This window comes from Rhinichthys klamathensis, unplaced genomic scaffold (assembly GCF_029890125.1).
Source record: "Rhinichthys klamathensis goyatoka isolate OS25496 unplaced genomic scaffold, OSU_Roscu_1.1 h1tg000070l_1, whole genome shotgun sequence".
NCBI lineage: Eukaryota > Metazoa > Chordata > Actinopteri > Cypriniformes > Leuciscidae > Rhinichthys > Rhinichthys klamathensis.
This window is the reverse complement of record NW_026606613.1, coordinates 992279-1008009: the sequence shown is the minus strand read 5'-3', so window position 1 is coordinate 1008009 and position 15731 is coordinate 992279. Positions and strand designations below refer to the sequence as shown.

Here is a 15731-nt window from a genome sequence, read left to right as displayed (position 1 = left end):
AGGTCTTAACTGCATCCTCTATTTCGATTCTCTGTGCCAGTTCATGTTCTATGGAGATTGTTGCCAGTCCATTAAGTCTGTTCCCTGTTCACAAAACGTTCCCCATTCAAAGCAATCGGGACATCACATATGAAACAGTTAGCCACCGCTGTCAGCGAGCCGAGCCGCCGTATTCAAGCACCGAGGGCGCGCGCGCCGCGCCCATACCTCCGGTTCAGTTTCCCGAGCCCACAAAGTGCGGCGAAAACATTTTCGGTGTAACTGCCACGCTTCAGCTCGTCTGCGACAATCTTTGCGGCGTCCATCTTCATTGAATTTTGATATCAGATAGAGCCGGCCAGAGCGCTGCATATTAAGTAGCCACGCTGTTGGGGGGCGGGGGCAAAAGCGCCGGCGGCTATTCAGTATGGAAATACACACAGACAATGACACGCCCCTACTGCATGCTAGAATCTCCGAAAAACAAGCCGATTTCAACCTCAAAATGTACGCTTTTAAATATACCAATACTGTTATCTCAAACATGTAGAGGCTTCTTCATGATCTCAACTAACAGATTCTGCAAAAAAGCGGAAATCACCAATTTTGGAAAAAAACGCTTCTTTCTCATTTTGCTCGCAAGTTGTGCTGCCGACTTGTGTCCCTGGTTTCCGTGACGGGTCACAAATATGCACGTTTTGGGAGACCCCATTACTCAATTAAATTGAGGGAACGAGTTTACTCAAATCAATTGAGTTCAATCAACTTATTAGGGTTTTCAGTGTAGCCAAGGCTGCAAAGCCGACTCCGTGTTACAAATATGTTAGACATATCACTTCTGCCACTAAAGATTGCTATATTAATAATCTTCCTGATCAGTTTCTTCATCTCAGCATCTCAAATAGCTTAGAAGAACTCGATATTGCGACAGAAACATTTAACTCTCTCTTTTCCAGCACTTTAAACACAGTTGCTCCTTTGCGCTTAAAGAAGATTAAAGAAAATAGTCCAACGCCGTGGTACAACGAGCACACTCAGGCCCTAAAGAGAGCGGCCAGAAAAATGGAGCGCAACTGGAAGAAAACAAAACTAGAGGTATTTCGCATTTCATGGAAAGAGAGCACGATTGCATACAGAGAGGCCTTAAAAGCTGCTAGATCTGCTTGTTTTTTAAATCTTTTAGAATAAAATAAACAAAACCTTAGGTATTTATTTGAAACAGTGGCTAAACTAACGGAAAATAAAGCTTCAAGCCCAGACGTTTCCAAGCAGCACAACAGTAATGACTTTATGAACTTCTTTACTTACAAGATTGATAATATCAGGGAGAAAATTATAACTATGCAACCGTCTACTACACTATTGCATCAGGTAGTGTATTGTAGTCTCCCTGACAAAAAATTTGATTCATTCATTGCTATAGGAGAGGAAGAATTTTATACACTTGTTAAATCATCTAAATCGACAACATGTATGTTAGACCCTATACTGACTAAACTATTGAATAAGATGCTTCCAGAGGTCAAAGATCCTCTTCTTAATAACATTAATTCATCTTTGTCATTAGGATACGTACCAAAAACTTTTAAGCTGGCTATGATTAAACCGCTTGTTTGAAAAACGCAACTTGATCCTACAGAATTGGTCAATCACAGGCCGATCTCGAATCTACCTTTTATGTCAAAGATACTAGAAAAGGCAGTATCTTCACAACTATGTTCCTTTTTAGAAAGAAATGATATCTGCAAGGATTTTCAATTAAGATTTAGATTGTACCATAATACTGAAACAGCTCTCATTAGAGTCACAAATAATTTGCTCTTATCATCCGATAATGGTTGTATCTCTCTATTAGTGTTACTCGATCTTAGTGCTGCATTTGATACTATTGACCACAACATTCTTTTAAATAGACTCGAAAATTATGTTGGCATTAGTGGAATTGGACTAGCATGGTTTAAATCATACTTATCTGACCGTTATCAGTTTGTAGCAGTAAATGAAGAGATGTCTTATCGATCAAAAGTTCAGTATGGTGTGTACCACAAGGCTCAGTACTAGGACCGTTGCTGTTCACTCTGTACATGCTACCATTAGGAGATATCATTAGGAAGCATGGCATTAGTTTTCACTGTTATGCTGATGATACTCAGCTTTATATTTTTTCACTCCCTGATGAAACTTACCAATTCGTCCCCTTGGAATTATAAGGTTCTATCTGCGTTCTGAGCAGTTTTGAGATATTGAGCTTCAAAGTTTTTGCATTACATATAGGAAACTTTATATGGGGAACAAGTTTCTTTCAAACATGAAAATAACAGGGACCCTAAATGTATTCTAAATATAAAATATCAAAATCCTCTCAAATTTGTAAATGTTTTTTTTTGGAATGGGTCAAACGCAGATAGAACCTTCTAATTCTAAAAAAACACTTTTCGCTTATAAGGTTCTATCTGCCAAAACATTATTTGAACATTAAATATAAAATTAATGTTGTAACAATGTCTCAACATGTGTTAGAAAGTAAAATTTTATCCTTTCTATGACATTTATTTCATATTTTTTAGCACTTCCGTGTATTTAGGACATTTCAAATTAAGCAAGGTAGGTCTAAATATTTTGTCCAGTGCAGAATCTTAATTTCCGTTACCAATTTGGTAGGTAATTAAACACATTATTGCAGAAATTGTTACTTTAATCTTTCTTTTGTTTAGACAGAAAGCAGCTACTGTAATACATCTGAGCAGGACTTTATTCCAGCTAAAGTGGGCCAGGTGAAATGGCTTTCTCTCTATACATCAGTATGGCTGAAATAACATGCTAACGTTTATTGTTGTAATTAAGACCCTATCAATGAAATTGTTAACTATTTGACCTTTAAGGCTTAAAATTGTAAAAATGAAGACATTTTAAGACTTTAAAAACTACAAGAAAATCGACATGCTTCAGCAAATTAATTCATAAAGTTTAATAATCATTGAAAAATGATTCACTGACTATATGATCACAAAAAATATCAGACTAATTTTTTAATCACACACACACACACTCTCTCTCACTCACACACACACAGTCACACACTTTCACACACACACACACACACACACACACACACACACACACACACACACACACACACACACACACACACACACACACACACACACACACACACACACACACACACACACACACGCACACACACACGCACACACACACATTTTCACACACTCGCGCACACACACACTCTTGCATGTTAAATGTTTTTTTTTAAATATTCAATTTACTCACTGCATATTTGTATAATTCAGATAATAATAACTATAATAATAATAGTTATTAATAATAACCTCATTGATAATTAATAATAATAACCAATACACTATAAAGAAAATGGCCAAATTGAAGCCACTTCATAACACTACACAATTTAGTGAATATTTAATTTACTGTAAATGTATAGCATTTTGCCTTTATGGGGTTTCTTTTTGTCTTCAAGGAAAAGTTGGCGACATGACATATAAAGTTGATTCTGATTGGTCCTCTTCTGTGCATTCCAAGTGCTGATTGGCTCACGCAGATAGAACCTTATAGAGCCAAGTTAGAGTTTGATTTTGTAGATAGAACCTTTTTGTTTTTTCAATAAAAAGTCCCACAATGTACACAATTTAAAAAAACACATCACATAATGTAAATAAGTTGTCACAGAATAAGAATATGTGAATAACTCAATTTTGACAAAAATGTCAGATAGAACCTTATAATTCCAAGGGGACGAATTCACAAAATTAACGGAATGCATATATAAAAAACTGGATGACTAGCAATTTTCCTTCTGAAAAAACAGAGATTCTAATTATTGGACAAAAAACTTCCTCACGTAATAACCTAGAATACTGTCTAACACTTGATGGCTGCTCTGTCAAGTCTTCGTCGTCGGTTAGGAACCTGGGTGTGCTCTTTGATACCAATCTTTCATTTGAAAGTCACGTGTCTAGCATCTGTAAAACTGCATTTTTTCATCTTAAAAATATATCTAAATTACATCATATGCTCTCAATGAAAAATGCAGAACAATTGGTTCATGCGTTCATGACATCAAAGCTAGATTATTGTAATGCTCTACTGAGTGGTTGCCCTGCACGTTTAATACATAAACTACAGCTAGTTCAAAATGCAGCCGCTATAGTTCTTACCAGAACCTTGAAGTAGGGCTGGGCGATATATCGCATCACATTGCTATGCGCATCTCATCAATAAAACCGGTTCCTTGATTAGTAGTAAATCGCCTTCACCTGCTTTCAGATGGAGCAGCATTTACTACAAAGAGCCGTAGTTCACTGACAAGCTGAGCCATATCGCATTAATATAGCGGACGTATCGCCAGCGATAATTGATGCGATATGGCTCAGCTTGTCAGTTAACTACGGCTCTTTGTACACAGCAAAAACTCCAGTGTTAAATTAACACTCCTGGGAGTGTATGAGTCCACACTCAAGAGTGTTGAAGTTAATGAGATAATTAAGTGATTAATTGAGTAATGATTGAGCATTATTGAAGACACCTAAAGCAGAATCACTGAAGGAGAAAATAAAAAATTTCAAGCCACCTTTATGGCGATCATTGTTTGCTTTAGTTGGGCTCTTGACCCTTATATTATTATTAACTTTAGATTTTGTTTGGCAGTTGTATCTGAGTTATAACTGCCAGATGAACAAAGAACAAAAGTATCTAATGGTGTTGGATGTATTATGACAATAATCATTTGAACTTTATGTATGTGATTTATGCTGTTGGTTACAGCATAACTGTGATTCTGCATAAATATCCAGAATTTTAGATATAATATAAAGGAGTTCTTTAAAAAAAAAAAAACAACTTCTTTTAGGCACACACAGACCTCAAGATTCAGTCAATGCATCTCAACAATGGTGACGAGCAGAATATTCAGATCATAATATATTCATACCGCAATGCATGATGGGAGCCATTAATGAGTTGTGATTGGTGGCAGCCACTGCAACATGCATTATTATTGTCACCATTGTTGAGATTCACAGGCTGATTATTGATGCCTGTGTTTCTTAACAAATTCAATTTGGAAGTGTTTTGATCAGAACAATTTTTAGAAAATATTTTGGATTATAAGAAAAAAATACTGATTATCATATGCTGTAGAATCACAAAGCTGTTGCTAACAAGTTAAACCAAATCATCTCATTAAGTTTCATTTTTCAGGTCAAAGCATGATTATGCCAAAACATAACCTTCATCATCATGAACATTCTTCATCTCAGCATCTCAAATAGCTTAGAAGAACTCGATATTGCGACAGAAACATTTAACTCTCTCTTTTCCAGCACTTTAAACACAGTTGCTCCTTTGCGCTTAAAGAAGATTAAAGAAAATAGTCCAACGCCGTGGTACAACGAGCACACTCAGGCCCTAAAGAGAGCGGCCAGAAAAATGGAGCGCAACTGGAAGAAAACAAAACTAGAGGTATTTCGCATTTCATGGAAAGAGAGCACGATTGCATACAGAGAGGCCTTAAAAGCTGCTAGATCTGCTTGTTTTTTAAATCTTTTAGAATAAAATAAACAAAACCTTAGGTATTTATTTGAAACAGTGGCTAAACTAACGGAAAATAAAGCTTCAAGCCCAGACGTTTCCAAGCAGCACAACAGTAATGACTTTATGAACTTCTTTACTTACAAGATTGATAATATCAGGGAGAAAATTATAACTATGCAACCGTCTACTACACTATTGCATCAGGTAGTGTATTGTAGTCTCCCTGACAAAAAATTTGATTCATTCATTGCTATAGGAGAGGAAGAATTTTATACACTTGTTAAATCATCTAAATTGACAACATGTATGTTAGACCCTATACTGACTAAACTATTGAATAAGATGCTTCCAGAGGTCAAAGATCCTCTTCTTAATAACATTAATTCATCTTTGTCATTAGGATACGTACCAAAAACTTTTAAGCTGGCTATGATTAAACCGCTTGTTTGAAAAACGCAACTTGATCCTACAGAATTGGTCAATCACAGGCCGATCTCGAATCTACCTTTTATGTCAAAGATACTAGAAAAGGCAGTATCTTCACAACTATGTTCCTTTTTAGAAAGAAATGATATCTGCAAGGATTTTCAATTAAGATTTAGATTGTACCATAATACTGAAACAGCTCTCATTAGAGTCACAAATAATTTGCTCTTATCATCCGATAATGGTTGTATCTCTCTATTAGTGTTACTCGATCTTAGTGCTGCATTTGATACTATTGACCACAACATTCTTTTAAATAGACTCGAAAATTATGTTGGCATTAGTGGAATTGGACTAGCATGGTTTAAATCATACTTATCTGACCGTTATCAGTTTGTAGCAGTAAATGAAGAGATGTCTTATCGATCAAAAGTTCAGTATGGTGTGTACCACAAGGCTCAGTACTAGGATCGTTGCTGTTCACTCTGTACATGCTACCATTAGGAGATATCATTAGGAAGCATGGCATTAGTTTTCACTGTTATGCTGATGATACTCAGCTTTATATTTTTTCACTCCCTGATGAAACTTACCAATTCGTCCCCTTGGAATTATAAGGTTCTATCTGCGTTCTGAGCAGTTTTGAGATATTGAGCTTCAAAGTTTTTGCATTACATATAGGAAACTTTATATGGGGAACAAGTTTCTTTCAAACATGAAAATAACAGGGACCCTAAATGTATTCTAAATATAAAATATCAAAATCCTCTCAAATTTGTAAATGGTTTTTTTTGGAATGGGTCAAACGCAGATAGAACCTTCTAATTCTAAAAAAACACTTTTCGCTTATAAGGTTCTATCTGCCAAAACATTATTTGAACATTAAATATAAAATTAATGTTGTAACAATGTCTCAACATGTGTTAGAAAGTAAAATTTTATCCTTTCTATGACATTTATTTCATATTTTTTAGCACTTCCGTGTATTTAGGACATTTCAAATTAAGCAAGGTAGGTCTAAATATTCTGTCCAGTGCAGAATCTTAATTTCCGTTACCAATTTGGTAGGTAATTAAACACATTATTGCAGAAATTGTTACTTTAATCTTTCTTTTGTTTAGACAGAAAGCAGCTACTGTAATACATCTGAGCAGGACTTTATTCCAGCTAAAGTGGGCCAGGTGAAATGGCTTTCTCTCTATACATCAGTATGGCTGAAATAACATGCTAACGTTTATTGTTGTAATTAAGACCCTATCAATGAAATTGTTAACTATTTGACCTTTAAGGCTTAAAATTGTAAAAATGAAGACATTTTAAGACTTTAAAAACTACAAGAAAATCGACATGCTTCAGCAAATTAATTCATAAAGTTTAATAATCATTGAAAAATGATTCACTGACTATATGATCACAAAAAATATCAGACTAATTTTTTAATCACACACACACACACTCTCTCTCACTCACACACACACAGTCACACACTTTCACACACACACACACACACACACACACACACACACACACACACACACGCACACACACTCGCACACACACACATTTTCACACACTCGCGCACACACACACTCTTGCATGTTAAATGTTTTTTTTTAAATATTCAATTTACTCACTGCATATTTGTATAATTCAGATAATAATAACTATAATAATAATAGTTATTAATAATAACCTCATTGATAATTAATAATAATAACCAATACACTATAAAGAAAATGGCCAAATTGAAGCCACTTCATAACACTACACAATTTAGTGAATATTTAATTTACTGTAAATGTATAGCATTTTGCCTTTATGGGGTTTCTTTTTGTCTTCAAGGAAAAGTTGGCGACATGACATATAAAGTTGATTCTGATTGGTCCTCTTCTGTGCATTCCAAGTGCTGATTGGCTCACGCAGATAGAACCTTATAGAGCCAAGTTAGAGTTTGATTTTGTAGATAGAACCTTTTTGTTTTTTCAATAAAAAGTCCCACAATGTACACAATTTAAAAAAACACATCACATAATGTAAATAAGTTGTCACAGAATAAGAATATGTGAATAACTCAATTTTGACAAAAATGTCAGATAGAACCTTATAATTCCAAGGGGACGAATTCACAAAATTAACGGAATGCATATATAAAAAACTGGATGACTAGCAATTTTCCTTCTGAAAAAACAGAGATTCTAATTATTGGACAAAAAACTTCCTCACGTAATAACCTAGAATACTGTCTAACACTTGATGGCTGCTCTGTCAAGTCTTCGTCGTCGGTTAGGAACCTGGGTGTGCTCTTTGATACCAATCTTTCATTTGAAAGTCACGTGTCTAGCATCTGTAAAACTGCATTTTTTCATCTTAAAAATATATCTAAATTACATCATATGCTCTCAATGAAAAATGCAGAACAATTGGTTCATGCGTTCATGACATCAAAGCTAGATTATTGTAATGCTCTACTGAGTGGTTGCCCTGCACGTTTAATACATAAACTACAGCTAGTTCAAAATGCAGCCGCTATAGTTCTTACCAGAACCTTGAAGTAGGGCTGGGCGATATATCGCATCACATTGCTATGCGCATCTCATCAATAAAACCGGTTCCTTGATTAGTAGTAAATCGCCTTCACCTGCTTTCAGATGGAGCAGCATTTACTACAAAGAGCCGTAGTTCACTGACAAGCTGAGCCATATCGCATTAATATAGCGGACGTATCGCCAGCGATAATTGATGCGATATGGCTCAGCTTGTCAGTTAACTACGGCTCTTTGTACACAGCAAAAACTCCAGTGTTAAATTAACACTCCTGGGAGTGTATGAGTCCACACTCAAGAGTGTTGAAGTTAATGAGATAATTAAGTGATTAATTGAGTAATGATTGAGCATTATTGAAGACACCTAAAGCAGAATCACTGAAGGAGAAAATAAAAAATTTCAAGCCACCTTTATGGCGATCATTGTTTGCTTTAGTTGGGCTCTTGACCCTTATATTATTATTAACTTTAGATTTTGTTTGGCAGTTGTATCTGAGTTATAACTGCCAGATGAACAAAGAACAAAAGTATCTAATGGTGTTGGATGTATTATGACAATAATCATTTGAACTTTATGTATGTGATTTATGCTGTTGGTTACAGCATAACTGTGATTCTGCATAAATATCCAGAATTTTAGATATAATATAAAGGAGTTCTTTAAAAAAAAAAAAAAAAAAAACTTCTTTTAGGCACACACAGACCTCAAGATTCAGTCAATGCATCTCAACAATGGTGACGAGCAGAATATTCAGATCATAATATATTCATACCGCAATGCATGATGGGAGCCATTAATGAGTTGTGATTGGTGGCAGCCACTGCAACATGCATTATTATTGTCACCATTGTTGAGATTCACAGGCTGATTATTGATGCCTGTGTTTCTTAACAAATTCAATTTGGAAGTGTTTTGATCAGAACAATTTTTAGAAAATATTTTGGATTATAAGAAAAAAATACTGATTATCATATGCTGTAGAATCACAAAGCTGTTGCTAACAAGTTAAACCAAATCATCTCATTAAGTTTCATTTTTCAGGTCAAAGCATGATTATGCCAAAACATAACCAACACTATCAGATCACACTTTTCTTTGTTCATTTGATGTTATAAATCAATAACAGCAAACAAAATTTAAGTGAAAGTATAAGGGTCAAGAGTCCAACTTAAGCAAACACTGATCGCCATAACGGTGGCTTACAATTTGTGATTTTCTCCTTCAGTGATTCTGCTTGTAAACATCAGGTGTCTTCAATAATGCTCAATCATCACTAAATTAATCACTTAATCATCTCATTAACTTTAACACTCTTGAGTGTTAATTTAACACTCATATCTGCGTCATATCTTCCATCTGAAAGCAGGTGAAGGTGATTTACTACTAATCAAGGAACCGGCTTTACTGAAGAGATGCGCATAACAATGTGATGCGATATATCACCCAGCCCTACCTTGAAGTATGACCATATTAGCCCGGTTCTGTCAACACTGCATTGGCTCCCTATTAAACATTGTATACATTTTAAAATATTGCTGATTACTTACAAAGCACTAAATGGTTTAGCTCCCCTGTACTTGAGCGAGCTCTTAACGCATTATACTCCTTCACGTCTATTGTGATCTCAAAATTCTGGCCAGTTGATAATACCTAGAATATCAAAATCAACTGCTAGCGGTAGATCCTTTTCCTATTTAGCACCAAAACTTTGGAACAGTCTTCCTACCATTGTCCGGGAAGCAGACACAGTCTGTCAACTCAGTTCAAATCTAGACTAAAATCACATCTCTTTGGCTTAGCATACACATAACACATAGACTTCTATAATTCAATGTTAGGCTGCATAGTTTAGATCAGTCGGAACTGGGAACAATTCCCATAAATCCTGATGTACTTGCTACATCATAAGAAGGATGGCGTCTACGCTAATATTAGTCTCTCTGTTTATCCCGAGGTTTACCACAGTCCGCCGGATCCAGGCCGTATCCAGATCTGATGAAGGATCATCGCATGGACACGACGACAACGCATCCCTGAAGTGCCAGCCTCATCAACACTGTGAAGGCCTCATGGACACCTCAACAAACTCGTCTCCATACCGGTGTGATGACTCGGACCCCCAACCAGATGGAACTGGATAAATATGGTGAAAGCTCGGATCCAATCTGACTTCTGACCTATAATGCTGCCTGAATCATAATCATACACTGTTGGTTCATTGGCCAAAGGAGGACTGGCCCCCTGACTGAGCCTGGGTTCTCCCAAGGTTTTTTTCTCCATTCTGTCACTGGTGGAGTTTTGGTTCCTTGCCACTGTTGTCTTTTCGCCTTTCTTCGCCTTTGTCGCCATTGGCTTTTGGCTTGCTTAGTTGGGGACATTTAATTTTGTATTTAACAATACTATTACAACATTATTTTCCTGTTATCTCTGTAAAGCTGCTTTGAAACAATCTGTATTGTAAAAAGCGCTATATAAATAAAGGTGACTTGACGTAGGCTCACTATTGGCCGACGCTGGTCATGTGTGTGATGCATTTTCATTCAGAATTCAGAATTTTCATTTTTGGGTGAACTATCCCTTTAAGGTAATACAGTCAGGGTTTAGATTAAGCCAGGATTAGGCGTTAAATTAGTAGTAGCTTTTTTAAACGTGCCTTAGAATAAAACATTACTGGTGTGCATCTTGAGAAAAAAATCACACTGACATATTTTAAGATATGCCAGTGCAAGTTTCTTTCAATTAAAACAGCTTAAACATACATTTTAGTCTGGGACTATAGTTTAAGCCTTGTCTGTGAAACTGGGGGTAAAAGCAAGAATCAGAATGAAGTCAGTAGTTACCGAGAGATATCTACTGTTTTGAAACGTCTGGTCTTGTTTTATTATCACATTCACAGTCTCCCACTCTCCTTGAATGCCTCCAACATTAGATATGTTAGATGGATGGTTGAGGTTAATCTCACATTCTGTAGATCAACACAAGCAAAAGAATGTTTAGCTGTTTAGGACTTATTCAGATATCTTTTACATGTTGTCCTTATAAATCATTTACTCTGGAAGAATGTCCCTGGTTAACAACAAATTATCAATTTCTGTTCTCTTAAAAATGTTATCTTACTGCTTTGGTTCCATCCGTTGATGGCCACAGAACATTCTCCACTCACAAACGGGTAGTTGAAGAGGTTGATATCATTACAGCTCACAGATATGAACAAGATAACGGCATAGTCCACGGTTCCTTCCTGGCTCACCTGTACATCATCAGTGTAAGGCTTCACGGTTACATCTATCCTGAATTCATAAAGAGAGAGAATATGACTTTCACCCAAGCTGGGAACCAATTATGACATGAGTCTGTTGTCATTTTTAGCTTTGGTTCATCTGTACACAGCAAAATCCCCAGAGTTAAATTAACTCTGCTCAGAGAACATTTGGTCCCTCTCAACAGAAAGTTAAAGTAACTCTGAAACCGTGTTAAAGTTAATGAGATAATAAAGTGATTCACTTTAATAATGTTAGGGTTTATCTGTATTTGTTTTGGTTTTGGGTGAATGTGTCACGTGTTTTTGTTCTGTGACCTAGTTTTCAGTTAGTTTCCTTGTTACTCATTGTTTGATTTAATTTGCCCACCTGCTGTTCGTTTCTTTAATCATTTTGTGTTTGTCTATTTAAGGCTATGTTTACACGGAAACGATCTGAAGAGAAAACGCAAAAGTGGCATTGCGTTAATTATCACTTTTTAATCTGCGTTTAGACGAGCGTTATGGTTGGGAAATCCGCGTGCATATGGTGACACAAAAGTGTGTGAAATTCGATGTAGTATGCACTCCAGGCGGCTAGGTGGCAATGTGAAGCACTGCCACACAACAACACCAATATCTTAGAATATTTTGTACAACTGCTAAAAAGACTCTTGTATGTTTTTCAGAGCTGCTAGGGCAACTTGAAGGTCCGACGTATGGAAATAATCTGACATGTTGGTTGTTATTTTCCTGTACTAGCGCATGCCTGTGATGTAAACGCGTACGCGACGAGAGCCACCGTGAGCAGATTTGCGTTTTTACAGTTTAGACGGGAACGCGACGGTGGAGCGTTTTTAAGATTTCCACTCTGGAGGGTGGTTGCACTTTTTTTGCGTTTTTTAGCCCCCAAAACGCCGTTGCCGTGTAAACGAAAGGCACATCCGCTAAAATATTTGTACGTTTTCCCCTGGAATCGTTCTCGTGTAAACGGGGCCTAAGACCTGCGTTTTGTTAAATTCTTTGTTAGTTCTCGTTCTGTGTTACCTGGTTAATCTCTGTTTCTAATTCTTGAGTTCATGTAAATAAAACGAATGCTGCTGTATTTAGACCCACTTTGTCATTGTTTTTGCAACTGGGTTGTGGCAAATAGTGTATTAGCAAATGTTGAAATGAACATTTAACTAAGATAAATAAATGCTGTAGAAGTATTGTTCATTCTTAGTACATGTTAACTAAAGTTGTTAACTAGTGAAACCTTATTGTAAAGTGTAACATTGATAATATTTTTCTTCTGCTGTTGTTTTAATTTTAAGTGGTTTAGAATTTGACCAGGAAATTATAGAGACATTTACAAATATATAGCCAGTATGAAGTCTCCTTCACTCACCCAGCAATTGAACTACAATTACTTTTACATCAAGCAATCTCAGTTGCCATGGGGTATATCTAAATATGTAATTAAAATAATAATGAAGAAATATTGTTAATTTTTTTTTTCCACATAAAACAAGCATCTAAATTTGTCTGGAACAAAATTAGTATGCAATTTAGATTTTTTTTTTTTTTAACTGTCCTTTTCTCCCTCACAATGGGAGATCTATATATTATTTGAATGTTTGAATTTTGAATTTCAGAATTGTGAATTTATGAACTTTTGAATCTCTTCATCTGAAAATGTTCTAGTATAAATATGTACAGCTAGTTTCACATAAAAAAAACCCAGAACAAACAAATCTGTTTAAAGACACAATGACACATCAACAAGTCTGTGAGGGTGTCTATTCATTATGTTGAACTGTGTAAACCTGTCACAAACTGTCAGTTAAGTTTTCGTTCTAATGGACTTTTAGAAATGCTTATCAATATTTCCTTTTGTCCTTGTTCATGTTTTTCCACCACTTTTTTGTTATCATGGATATTAATTTAATCATCACAGCTGTTGGTACTTGAGTTTGTTATCAGTGTATACTTTAGTTCCTTTGTTTCCTCAGTTCTTGGTCGGTTGTTGTTTGTTTCTAGAGCACACTGTTGTACATACTGGATTATTCTGAGTTTATTTTATCATTAAATAATTTAGTATTTGGAACCTGTCTGACTCTTCATCATCTTTGAGTATACATATTGTAACAAAACCTGCACTCTAAAAAGAGATGCGTTAAAAATGACATTTGTTGTGTCAGTTTTAACACATGTAGTGAGTGTGCTCAGGGACTACACATGTTGTGTCAAATTTAACACAATAAATGTGTAAGTCATTTTAACACACAAATTGTGTCATTTTAAATAATAAAGCGAAAGGGGCAGATGTAAAAATATTAATCATTTAATCAATAGTCGAGTACAGAATGCATGTGCACACAAAGTACAAGACAATGTGTGAAGCTCAATGACTGGACAGACTCACTGTACTGTACATTATTCACGCTTCAACCCCTAATATGAAGAGATAACAGTTAACCGAGTTTGCACTTTGAATTAGATTAAAATGTAGCAACTGACAAAAAATGTTATATAAATAACTTTTATTTGCACAGGCCTGTTTGTTTGATAAACATAGCAAACACTGCATACTATTCACAGTGATGGTGAGTGTCGACACGCTCTTATACAATGATGTGTTGAAAACAACACAACCTGTAAAAAGAGATGTTAAAGATGACACATGTTGTGTAGATTTTAACACATGTAGTGTGTGTGCTCAGGGACAACACATGTTGTGTAGATTTTAACACATGTAGTGTGTGTGCTCAGGGACATGTTGTGTAGATTTTAACACATGTTGTGTAGATTTTAACACATGTAGTGTGTGTGCTCAGGGACAACACATGTTATGTAGATTTTAACACATGTTGTGTAGATTTTAACACATGTAGTGTGTGTGCTCAGGGACAACACATGTTGTGTCAAATTTAACACACAACCTGTGTCGTTTCTTAACACATCTCTGGGTTTATAAGGACTACACATTTTGTGTTACCTTTAACACACAACTAATGTGTTATTCCTCTTAAACAGAAGTGTGTTAAAACCTTTTACACACTAATGTGTTATAGTTACACAACTTGTGTCAGATATGTGTCACATGTGACTGTAGTCGGTGTGTATTTGCCAGAGTTACTTCCTGTGTTTTTACAACTGAGTGTTTGGATGAACACTGACACGTATTGTTAACTTGTGTTTATGTAGTCCAGTGATGTTTAATAAAGAGTTTGTTTGAACATGTGGATGTTTTAGACATCATGAATCTACATAGACAAGCTCTTATTGAGAATTAACAGAGGTTTGATGTTTCATTGAATGTTTCATTTGAAGTCACTAGAATCGTGATTAACCCTCTGGGGTCCAAGGTGTTTTTGGGGTCCTTGAGATGTTTTGACATACTCTGACATTTGTGCTTTTTTCAGTTGCTTATAAACATATTACTGGCAAAGGTGTAATTACACTCTATTTAGCACACACAGGGCTACCATAATGTGTTATCAACATGTATGTACATTTTTGTATTTTTGAGAGAATATTGTTTATGCGTGGTTATTGAAAAAACTAAAACTTAAAGTTTCTGAAATAAGGCCACAAAACACATACTAAATATCTGTCCACAAGACTTTTGACTAATGGATGTTGTGGCCTAGAGTTTTTTCTTCAAAATGATCTGAAAATCATTCTGTCTAATCATTCACATAACACAATAGATTGTTTTAAATTGTGAAAAACATTTTTTTGTTTGCAAAGGCAATATGCGGATGGGCGGATCGGCCCAACCCCCTCATGAATAATTAGGCAGTTCTCACCTGAGCAGACTGCATACTAATGAGCCTTTCATTCAGGGGTGTCACACAAGAAAGAATGCAAGGACAATATATATATATAAATAAATAAATATTTATATACACAAACACACACACACACACACACACACACACATATATATATATATATATATGTGTGTGTGTGTGTGTGTGTGTGTGTG

At 35.7% G+C, this 15731-nt stretch overlaps 1 protein-coding gene across 1 annotated transcript in view; it reads right to left on the bottom strand.

The window, feature by feature from the left end:
* Window positions 1-15731, bottom strand: part of LOC130084978 (uncharacterized) — a 49451-nt gene that overhangs the window by 19733 nt on the left and 13987 nt on the right. The window contains exons 5-6 of the mRNA XM_056250519.1: window positions 11638-11810; window positions 11361-11485 (exon numbers count right to left, since the gene is read on the bottom strand). Coding sequence (XP_056106494.1) covers window positions 11361-11485; window positions 11638-11810 — 298 coding nt within the window. The remainder of the gene's footprint in view (window positions 1-11360; window positions 11486-11637; window positions 11811-15731) is intronic.